Source organism: Camelina sativa, chromosome 5 (genome assembly GCF_030686135.1).
Source record: "Camelina sativa cultivar CO46 ecotype springtype chromosome 5, ASM3068613v1".
Taxonomy (NCBI): Eukaryota; Viridiplantae; Streptophyta; class Magnoliopsida; order Brassicales; family Brassicaceae; genus Camelina; species Camelina sativa.
Genome location: NC_141884.1, coordinates 836,924 through 848,519, shown reverse-complemented (window position 1 = coordinate 848,519; position 11,596 = coordinate 836,924). Strand labels below are relative to the sequence as shown.

The 11,596-nt window shown below is 35.1% G+C and overlaps 3 protein-coding genes across 4 annotated transcripts; all 3 read left to right on the top strand.

Moving 5' to 3' along the window:
• Positions 1 to 315: 315 nt before the first annotated feature.
• LOC104784691 (uncharacterized) lies at positions 316 to 2,862 on the top strand. Its single transcript, XM_010509746.3, has 3 exons — positions 316 to 1,139; positions 1,395 to 1,520; positions 1,645 to 2,862. The coding sequence occupies exons 1-3, from the start codon at positions 822 to 824 to the stop codon at positions 2,680 to 2,682; spliced, it is 1,482 nt and encodes a 493-aa protein (XP_010508048.1). The 5' UTR covers positions 316 to 821; the 3' UTR covers positions 2,683 to 2,862.
• Positions 2,863 to 4,488: 1,626 nt separating this feature from the next.
• On the top strand, positions 4,489 to 5,481 carry LOC104788743 (uncharacterized). The gene has a single exon (XM_010514525.2). It carries the CDS (start codon positions 4,635 to 4,637, stop codon positions 5,427 to 5,429), a length of 795 nt encoding a protein of 264 aa, XP_010512827.2. The 5' UTR covers positions 4,489 to 4,634; the 3' UTR covers positions 5,430 to 5,481.
• Positions 5,482 to 8,719: 3,238 nt separating this feature from the next.
• LOC104784690 (BTB/POZ domain-containing protein At2g46260) lies at positions 8,720 to 11,570 on the top strand. Of its 2 annotated transcripts, none has more exons than XM_010509745.3 (6): positions 8,720 to 9,269; positions 9,345 to 9,482; positions 9,570 to 9,688; positions 9,797 to 9,860; positions 10,113 to 10,392; positions 10,481 to 11,570. In XM_010509745.3, the coding sequence occupies exons 1-6, from the start codon at positions 9,011 to 9,013 to the stop codon at positions 11,310 to 11,312; spliced, it is 1,692 nt and encodes a 563-aa protein (XP_010508047.1). In that variant the 5' UTR covers positions 8,720 to 9,010; the 3' UTR covers positions 11,313 to 11,570. The 2 variants fall into 2 exon arrangements, with proteins under 2 accessions (XP_010508047.1, XP_019101154.1); XM_019245609.2 differs by having other exon boundaries at positions 8,736 to 9,269; positions 9,357 to 9,482.
• Positions 11,571 to 11,596: the final 26 nt, after the last annotated feature.

Sequence of the window (11,596 nt, the reverse complement as noted above, 5' to 3'; positions counted from 1 at the left end):
ATCCATCAAGAGTTCCTAATGCTATTAGAAATTCATTTCATCTTTAACTAATCTAGGCTCTCTTTGGATATGTTCGAAATTTCTAATTAAAACGCATCAACACACACTTTTGCAATTATTCACTTATAGTATCTAATTGACCACTATCATTGCGGCCAACGCCCAACGGAACTTTTTTTACCGCAGTATACGAACTATTGAGATGCAAATAGACAAGTTGGAAAACATCAATCGGAGAAAAAGGAAACTTGTAAAAGGTGAAAAAGAGATGTTCACATATTTATATAGTAATTCACACGCATCCTCTGTCTCTCTGACTCTGAACTCTGAAGTGTATGAGATATATTTCCCCTTGCAGTAAATAAAAATCTATGGCTTTGTTGGGAAGAAGAAAAAGTCAGAGTGAACTCGTAATCTTTGTCGGGGCAGAGTGTGTGTAATAGTAGGCTTTGGATATTGTGTTACTATTATTTTACAATATCAAAAGAAAGAAAAAGTACATTATATATTTAGTATGAATTACAATCATGCTTAGTACTAAATCACGTTTTTGAGGTTTTGGGTATAAATGATAAAGAAAGATCGACAATTTTAAGGATAAAGCCATAGATAGAGTGTGATCTGAGAGAATATTTAAGGAAAAGAAGATAGAAAAAACAGAGAGAGACGACTCGAGGAGAGTCGACACACAACTGTCTGTAGACTCCTTTAGTCACACAAAAACAACAAAAAAAAACAGAGCCAATCTTCTACAGTTGAAAAGGGTCTGAGAGAAAGAGAAACAGAGCCAAAGTAAGAGAAACAGAGCCAAAGTAAGAGAAATGGAGAGAGAATGCGAAGAAGGAGAAATGGAGCCAAAGCTTAGACGAAGTTTTACGGGCTTTAGTAGAAGAGCTGGTCCTTCTACTCCTCCACCCACGTGGCGGCTCGAGTTTTCGCCGCCGCCACCGCGAGTCGGAGCTTCCTCCGCCGTGTTCGAGACGAAGGAGTTTTTGGCGAATCCAGAGGCTTCCGTCAGGAAACTGTGCGCCGATTTGTGGGAAACTGAACAATTCAGGCAAAGAATTGGGTTGCGACGGTGTCGACGACGGGATTCAGATGTGGAATCACCTTCCGGTAGACAGCTTCACGATCATCAGGTGAACAATTTGGGTTTATGTAGGGTTTTAGTCTGGTCTTCTTGTGTGTTTAGGTCGTAAAGTTATGATCTTTATGGTGCGTCTTGAGTATATCTAACTGCTAAGTTCTCATTCCTCTCAAAGTGTTGTTCTTTATGAGTAAAAATTTATCGAACTATGCCAAATCTCATGGTCGTTAAGTTGGTTTCCCTTGGATTGAAACGTTATGTGTGGAAGAAAGGAACCTTTTTTATATACTGAGTTTTGAATTTGCAGCCACCGAGCAGAGGTAGTCTGAGGAGGCAAATTGTAGCAACTGATGATCATAGACTGGTCCGTAGAAATGGCCATCTGTTGCAACCAACCTCTCCTGCAAGTTGCAGCAGCAGCAGTTCATTCGAGGTGACAAAAAATCAATGCTTTTGCTCTTTTGTTCACTCTAAATGTAATTGAGGAAATCACTTTTTTGCAATTTTCTTGTTTTTGAGCTGGATGTGTGTGTGTCTTGGCTTTAATGTGTTTGTAGGTTGTGGTGCCTAAACCAGCGTTTAGTCAGACTGGTTCTTCGGTGGTTAAGTCTGCGAGCTATGGTTTGGGTTCATCTACAAAGCTTCTCAAGGTGTTAAACCGGATATGGAGTCTCGAGGAACAGAATACTGCTAATATGTCTTTGGTTAGAGCTCTAAAGATGGAGTTGGATGAATGTAGAGCCGAGATTAAGGAGGTAAAACAACGAGAAAAGCTAAGCGATAGGTTAGGGAGGAAGAAAGAAGAAGAAGAGGTGAAAGATGTGTTTCGATCGATGAAGAAGGACTTAGATGATGAGAGAAAATTCAGAAAGCAGTCAGAGACTTTGCATCGGAAGCTAACACGAGAGCTTTGTGAAGCGAAGCATTGTTTATCAAATGCATTGAAAGATCTTGAGAAAGAGAGACAGGAACGTGTTCTTGTGGAAAATCTCTGCGATGAGTTTGCAAAAGCAGTTAAAGACTATGAAGATAAGGTGAGAAGGATTGGGAACAAGTCACCGGTGAGTGATAAAGTAATTGTGCAGATTGCAGAAGTGTGGAATGATCAGAGATTACAAATGAAGCTGGAGGAAGATGATAAAGACGTTGAAACATATATGCGACCTAAGGAGAAGAGTAGATCACATTCAAGTAAAGGAAGTGGTTTCTTGAGAGCAAAACCAGATGATTCGGTTTCAATGCATCAAAGGGTTTGCTTGAAGGAACTCGAAGAAGGACTAGAAAAGCGAACAAGAAGAGATAACAAATTGCAGCTTAAGAAGAGTTCAAGCCGACTTCTTAATCTGTCTATGTCTTCGGAAGGAGATAAGATTCATCCAGAGAGTAGTCCAAGTAACGTTGATGATCATGAGAGTCGTCGAGAAAAGTCTAGAACTTTCTCGAAGATTCTTCAGAGGAATGTGAATGCAGCGATGAGAGAAGATAATCATCGTACTCTCAAGGATAAGCTGATGGAAGCTCGTGTAGAGAGTCGACGTTTACGTTCTTCTTTGAAACCAGAGTTGAGTCATCCGAGTGATCCGGTTCAAGCATGAGCCAATTAGATAGTCCATGTCTCATGTTGGAGTAATTAATTTAGTTGCGGTCAATGTTTGTTAATTGTTTACATTTATCTTTATATTACTCTACTCCTCTAGTTAACCGTTAACTATATAAATTTGTATATTTTTTACATGATAGTATGGCATTAGATCATGCAGTAAAATCTAAATAAATACTGTAAGTAATCTATTAAATATTACTACTAGATAGCAACGAACACAATGCCGGTCAACTATTTTTGTCATTTGTAATTGGAAATATAAATCTAACGTAAATAGACAAAACCAATTAGTTCAAAGTTATTTTTAGTCATCTGAAAGATGAAGAGAAGTCAAACATATGTCGGTAATAGCCTTTTGAGTTTTGACCAAACTCTTTCTGCCTTTATGAGATTATCTTCAATTTGTGTGATTCAAAACCTTCATCTACAAAAATGTACCGGTTACTTATAATTACGAGAATTGCAACTAATGATTTATTTTATTTGCTAGTTATATTATCAAATAACGTTACACACTAACCGTATACTCAAAACGGCGGCTAATTAAGTGTTTAGACTTACATTTTTTTTATTTCTTTCTCTTATGTATGTAATCAAATTTCCTGATATTCTACTTGATCCTCAAACTAACATATACATTGACATATAAATTAATGTTGCTAAAACTACAATTTGTATTATATTTTTAGGGGTACAACACAATGTAAATAATTAAAGAATATATGAACATTCAAATTATTTTTCGTATTTACATTGATTTGTTATGCAAAATCCATGATTTTACAAATATGTGAATCTTTTTTTTTGTCAAAGAAATTTGTGAAATCTATTTTAGTATTTCTCTGACTTTATCATTTTGATTAAAATTGACTGTTTGCTAAGTGTTAAACTAATATTGTAAGTTAGTAATATTAGTGTTAAATATGTATATTGATGTTATTTATGACTTAAATCAGTTTGAAGTTTGAACTAATAGCTGACAATATTAGCATTCAATATGTCATATCATGTTTAAAATGACTCTCACTTATCTCATCATTTAACATCGCGACAAATAAGTTTGGCATCCAAAATACATATTTGGTGCATACTAATGCTCCCTTGAACAGACTGAATTTAAAAAGCATTCGCATTTGCCTCATGCGGTTGATGATGTGAGTTTTTGTTCCATCAATTGATGATTTTCCGATTATTAATCTTTTATTTATTAATTGTTGATTTTTTAAAAAAATTCAGTTGTTCAGGATTATTTCTCCGATACAGTGGCTTGCTGATTTGTTGAATTTTCCACTGATTTGGAAATCGTGGATGAAGAAGAGGCCCAGCTGATTCTCACACCTCTGCAGATTAAGAAGGGTTTGGTTGCATCAGTCTTGGTTTGGAGGCAACTTCCACGCCGTCCTTAGACCTTTTTTCTTTCTATGCTTAGAACTTTTTTGTCGGATTTGATTTGATTGTTTTTGAATTTTAATAACTTATTCCACTCTCTAAAAGAGAATCTAGTCAACAAGATTATGTTCAATCTCTAAGTAATGACAATAGGATTTGCTGTCATTTTTTTTTCTATACTTTTCCATTTTTTTATAAACACTTTCAATAATTTTCCAAAGGATCATAGACTAGTGTTTATGCTTTTTCATCTATAAAACCACTTTGTACAATATATTTCCTTCACATTATCATCACTAACCATCACCATACATATTATTTGTATGAACTCTTTCGATATTTTTTTGGTTCGTTATATACTAAAATTAAAGATGTCAAAACTCTTTTTGGAACTATCGAAGCGGTATAAATGCTGTTTAGTAGTATGAGAAGATCATCTGAAGATGTCGTGGTCCATTTATCAAAATATGATATGAATGGTGTTTATTACTATACTCGTATCGATGGGATCAAAGAGGTATACAACAACGAGAAAAGCAAGGTGATAGGAAGAAAATGGAAGAAGAAGAGGTCAAAGATGTGTTTCTATGGATGAAGAAGGACTTAGATGATGAAAGAAAATTCAGAAAGCAGTCAGAGACTTTGCATAGGAAGCTAACACGAGAGCTTTGTGAAGCGAAGCATTGTTTATCAAATGCATTGAAAGATCTTGAGAAAGAGAGACAGGAACGTGTTCTTGTGGAAAATCTCTGCGATGAGTTTGCAAAAGCAGTTAAAGATTATGAAGATAAGGTGAGAAGGATTGGGAACAAGTCACCAGTGACTGATAAAGTAATTGTGCAGATTGCTGAAGTGTGGAATGACCAGAGATTACAAATGAAGCTAGAGGAAGATGATAAAGACGTTGAAACATATTTGCGACCTAATGAGAAGAGTAGATCACATTCAAGTAAAGGAAGTGGTTTCTTGAGAGCAAAACCAGATGATTCAGTTTCGATGCATCAAAGGGTTTGCTTAAAGGAACTAGAAGAAGGGCTAGAAAAGCGAACAAGAAGAGATAACAAATTGCAGCTTAAGAAGAGTTCAAGCCGACTTCTTAATCTGTCTATGTCTTCGGAAGGAGATAAGATTCATCCAGAGAGTAGTCCAAGTAACGTTGATGATCATGAGAGTCGTCGAGAAAAGTCTAGAACTTTCTCGAAGATTCTTCAGAGGAATGTGAATGCAGCGATGAGAGAAGATAATCATCGTACTCTCAAGGATAAGCTGATGGAAGCTCGTGTAGAGAGTCGACGTTTACGTTCTTCTTTGAAACCAGAGTTGAGTCCGAGTGATCCGGTTCAAGCATGAGCCAATTAGATAGTTCTCTCTCATGTTGGAGTAATTATTTAGTTGCGGTCAATGTTTGTTAGTAATTGTTTACATTGAGATCTTTATATCTCTCTCTACTCCCTCTAGTTAACCGTTAACTATAGTATAAATTTGTATATTTTTTCATGCTATAAAAATCTAAACAAATTAGGTAGCAACGAACACAATGCCGGTCAACTATTTTTGTCATTTGTAATTGGAAATATAAATCTAACGTAAATAGACAAAACCAAATTAGTTCAAAGTTGTTTTAGTCATCTAAAAAATGAAGAGAAGTCAAAGATATGTCGGTAATAGCCTTTTGAGTTTTGACCAAACTTTATCTACCTTTATGATGCCTTTATGAGATTCTCTTCAATTTGTGTGCTTCAAAACCTTCAACTACAAAAGTACTGTTCGGGTTATTTATTTATATGTAGTCCTAATGCAAAGAAACTGTGTATAACAATTACGACTAATGATGTATTTTATTTGCTAGTTATATCAAATAACGTTACACACTAACCGTATCCCCCTCTTTAAAAGAGAATCTAGTCAACAAGATTATGTTCAATCTCTAATTAATGACAATAGGATTTGCTGCCATTTTTTCTTCTATACTTTTCCATTTTTTTATAAACACTTGTTCCATAATCTTCCAAAGGATCATAGACTAGGGTTTATGTTTTTCATCTATAAAACCACTTTGTACAATATGTTTCCTTCACATTATCATCTCAAACCATCACCATACATATTCTATGTAGGAACTCTTTCGATATATTTTTTATGGTTCGTTGTATAGTAAAATTAAAGATGTCAAAATTCTTTTTGGAACACTTGTTTTTTCAAGTGTAAGAAAAGGAGCTCCGTTCGTCCAAAACGAAGAGGACAAGAATTTTAAGGAACTAAAAAGCAGAATCTAAGTGTTCATGGATTCCTCAAGAGAGTGTGAAGGTTAACAACAGCCTGAAGTAAACGCCCTTCAAGGGGATTGCATGAGCTCTTAGATTTTTCTCGTTTTCTCTACATATATATCCTTCTCTTCTCTCCGTTTGGATTGAAGGGAGCTCCTTTTCTTCTTCTTTTTAATTAGCCTTTTCTCCTTCTGTTTAAGTGGGATATGTGCTTGAAAAATGTTTCTCTAACTTGGTGTTTTTTTTCCTGTTTTGGTCTCTAACTTGGTTTTTTTCTGTCTAATGATTTTTTTCTTTCAGTTTAACCTGCAGGTGTTTGTGGTTGAATATGCTTAGATCATCGAACTATATATCGACGATATTAATGATGTTTAGTAGTATGAGAAGATGTCGTTAGCCATTTATGAAAATATGAGACTATGAATGCTGTTTATTATAGTTGTATCGATGGGATCACGATAGAATTAATAATCATAATTGACAATGTATGTATCTTGTTTACGATACATCTACGTCCTGTGATTGTTATATAGTATTAATACTACGTAGTATTATTATAAAGTCCTGTGATTGTTGTTAAGAATAAAATTTTAGTTGTGTTTCAATATCTCTAACAATTTTTGGTGAAAATAACCATTTCTGGTTGGGTTTGTCTAAAAGCTAAAATACACGTTTATGTATCGATTTTCTAATTAAAATGGACTTCCTTTTTTTTCCAGTCAACCGACATTTAATTCTTTCATAAGTGTAACTAGAATTTGACCCGTGCTAGAGCACGGATTTAAATTTCTTCTTTTTGTTTAAAAAATCGTATATGTGAATATTTTATTTGTTTTGAAATGTTTTTTTTGATGGAGTACTATGGCATGAAATCATATATTGAATATGACTTATGAAAATAACATCTATTTTGTAAGATATATTCTACTATATCTATATTTTGACCCGCGGTATAACCCGGATTAAGTTGAGTGATAAAAAATTAATTTTTGTTTGTTAATTTTATTTGATTAGTTTAGTGTTTAAAATTATATATTGTATTTTGATTGTTATTCTATGATTTAACCTATAGTATAGCGCATATTTATTTTAGGACCAAATATGTATCATATCTTTGTCAAAATTATCGTGACCGAGAAAATCTACCAAACAACATTATTTCAAACTTAAATTTAATCCGACAAATCATATTTTTGAAATTTTAACCCGTGCTCTAGTAAAAAATCATATTTCTTGAATTTTTTTTCATATTATAGTGATATATTATTGACTCGTGCTATAACAAATCAAATTAGAGTGTTTGTAATTTTTTAACTTTTTGATCTATCATATATTTATGATATTCTTAATAATATCAAATTAAACTATTTTTAATGATTCCAAATTAAATTATTAAAAAGTTTATTATAGTATATAAAACTATACAATTCAACAAAAAAAATATATGAAATGAATTTAAATATTCAAATTTTGACCCGTTATTGTAATATATGGAAGAGTTATAGATTTTTGAGATTTTTTGTCTATATATGGTTAGTTAAATATTCTTTGAGATTTTATTATATTATTTAGAATATCCATTTTAAAAAGATCATAATCCATATAACCTATCAACTAATTAATCTTAGTTATAACCTACATTAATATTATATGGTCTACCAATTTGAAGTTGTGTACTTCCCTTTTAATAAAAAGGGGATTAAAAAATGTGTCATCAGTATTAAATAGAAAAGTGAGTTTAAGTTCGATCAGATTGAAATTAGTTCGATCGTTTGGTTTGAGGATATATTATCTTATAGTCGGTTTTTTATATATAAATAATAGCTGGTTTGATTGTAGTTGTTACATTAATTAAATAATATCACTATCAAATTATCTATCTAGTCACAATATATATAGTCCAATACATCTCTATATTCATCATTTTAGAGATTTTTAGATAAATCGCCAAGCTTCACCCGGTCAAACCATAATTAACAAAGTCTTTAAAACGCTGAACTAATTAATTAACGACATAAGGCATTGCGCTGTTTGTTGAACGAGAGTTGTCTTCTTAACCAAATTTGACGCTTTCCAACGAATAACAAATCCCAAATTTGCATATGATGACCAAAGACCAACATAAATAAAAACCCTTTTTTCCTCTTCTAATTAAGTAACTTCTATCTAAATCTCCCCCAAAAATACTAAACTGATTTCTAAAAGCTATTTTAAATTGAACCAACAAATCTGCTGCAAGTCAAAATTAAAATCGTACCGATGCGAATTAGGCATAATACCGGGAAAGAACCAAAATGTTTATTACAAATCAAAAGACTGAACCGGTTAACTAAATTTGTAACTAACCGATATAAAAAAAATTTGAAAGGAACCACTTTTGTCTTTAATTAGCCATTTCATTAAATTTATCCGTCACCGACTTGTAACAATAACCGTTCAACGTCGACCAGCTCTTCTCTTGTCCTTTCTTTTCTGGACTTCAACAAAAAAAAAAAAAGAGAGAGACTTTTTTAGGGTTTCTTAGTTATTTCGTTCCTCAAACAAAAAAAAAATCAAATCCTTTTCGAATTCGACCCTTTCTTTTTATTTTGATTTTTGTTTTTGTTTTTTCCTGGTTCTCGCCGGAGAGAAGACGGAGAAGAGGGTTTTTTTTCGAAAAGGAGGATGATGAGAGGTTCCAATAACACCGATCTATTCGACCCTAAGACCGAGATGGATTCAAATTTCTCTCGCCATGGTTCGTCTTCCGAAGGTGATTTTGGTTTCGCTTTCAATGACAGTAACTTCTCCGACCGTTTGCTCCGGATCGAGATCTTGGGTGGTCCTTCCGATTCTAGGTCTGATGTTGAAGGCTGTACGAGTATTGCCGATTGGGCTCGTCATCGTAAACGGAGAAGAGAGGATAACAAGAAAGACAATGGTGGTACGTATCGGTTGAAATGATTCTGCTTCGGTTTAGGGCTTTTGGAATTTTGGTTTAATGTTTTTGCATTTTCAGTTGCGGTTTCAGACATTGTGGCATGTGCGGAAGAGCAGATTTTAACAGATAACAACCAACCTGATATGGATGATTGTCCTGGTGGTGGTGATAATCTTGACGATGAAGGTGAGGCAATGGTGGAAGAGGCCCTATCAGGTACTGGATTTGGATTGGGTTAGGATTTGTCATGTTTTTATAATCTTCGTTAATAGGTTTGTTTATGAATATGGTTTTTGTATGTAGGTGATGACGATGCATCTAGTGAGCCAAACTGGGGTATTGACTGTTCTACTGTTGTTACAGTTAAAGAATTGCATATTAGTTCTCCTATCTTGGCTGCTAAAAGCCCTTTTTTCTATAAGGTACTTTTCTTAACGTTTCATTTTCTTCTTCTTCTATATCCAATGGTTTTGCTCTTTTTGTAATGCTATCCTTTTGCTTCTTGTTTTCTTTTTACCCTGTTGTTGTAGCTGTTTTCTAATGGAATGAGGGAATCAGAACAAAGACATGTTACTCTTAGAATTAGTGCACAAGGTATGACAATTCTAGTCAGGCTTTTTGGTTCATTTCTGCTTATTTGTCATTCTCGTCTTATTGGCTTCAATTCTCTACTAACTCTCTGTTGGCCTCTTATTGGTTTGGGATTCTTTTTTCTCGTTATGTATATTAACTCAGTTGCTGGCTTTGACTAGTATATATGATATTTTGTATCCATGAAGCGTTATTAGCTTTAAGAGAGTCCACAATGTTGATATCTTATGCTATGTTTTATTATTTGTATGGCAGAGGAAGGTGCTTTGATGGAGCTTTTGAACTTTATGTATAGCAGCTCTCTAAGTGTCACAACAGCACCTGCTTTATTAGACGTGCTTATGGCTGCCGACAAGTTTGAGGTTGCGTCCTGCATGAGGTATTGTAGTAGACTACTGCGCAATATGCCCATGACCCCTGATTCCGCCCTGCTCTATCTCGAGCTTCCCTCTAGTGTTTTAATGGCTGAAGCAGTCCAGCCTCTAACCGATGCAGCAAAGCAGTTCCTTGCCTCCCGTTACAAGGATATTACCAAGTATGACTCTCCAGTGGTTTTGAAATTCATTTAGTCTTGAGTAATTATATAATTTTTTGTATTCATGTGTTACCACCATCTTTTACAGGTTTCATGATGAGGTTATGGGCTTACCATTGGCTGGAATCGAGGCAATACTATCGAGCGATGATCTCCAAATTGCTTCTGAGGATGCTGTTTATGATTTTGTCTTAAAATGGGCAAGGGGACAGTATAGCTCATTGGAAGACCGTAGGGAGATTCTGGGTTCACGTCTTGCGCTCTACATCCGCTTCCCATACATGACGTGTCGAAAGCTGAAAAAGGTACTTACGTGCAGCGATTTTGAGCATGAAGTAGCATCAAAGCAAGTATTGGAAGCGCTCTTCTTCAAAGCTGAAGCCCCACACAGGCAACGCATCCTAGCAGGTGAAGGATCAGACACCATGAACCGGCGTTTCATAGAGAGGGCATACAAATACAGACCCGTAAAAGTGGTGGAGTTTGAGCTTCCTCGCCCGCAATGTGTAGTGTATCTGGACTTGAAACGAGAGGAATGCGCAGGGTTATTCCCTTCGGGAAGAGTCTATTCTCAGGCCTTCCACTTGGGAGGTCAAGGGTTCTTCCTGTCTGCGCACTGTAACATGGACCAGCAAAGCTCGTTCCACTGCTTTGGGCTATTCCTCGGGATGCAAGAGAAAGGAGCTGTGAGTTTTGGTGTGGACTACGAATTTGCGGCTAGAGAGAAAAAAGCAGGAGATGAATTTACAAGCAAATACAAAGGGAACTACACATTCACAGGGGGGAAAGCGGTTGGTTACAGGAACCTCTTTGGAATTCCGTGGATATCGTTCATGGCAGAGGACAGTCCGCATTTCATCAATGGCATTCTCCATCTCAGAGCTGAGCTCACCATTAAACGTTCCACAGAGCTTCACTGACTGTTCTCCCTCTCTCTCTCTCTCTCGCTTTATATCAATCTCCATATATAAGTTGTAATATCTCGTTATGTAGCAGGCTCTAACCACGAGTGTCTTTCTATATAATATGCTTAAGGATCAGTAAAAGTAAGGTTTATAGAGTACCTCACTCTCACTCTGTAAATTCGATTTGAATTTTTTACTTTTCTATGTACTCTTGTTGACGACTACATATGTTTTTTTTATAAAAGTAGTCCAAGATAAAATTGGGCTTAGCTATTGAGTTTAGACTTCTAATATGGGCT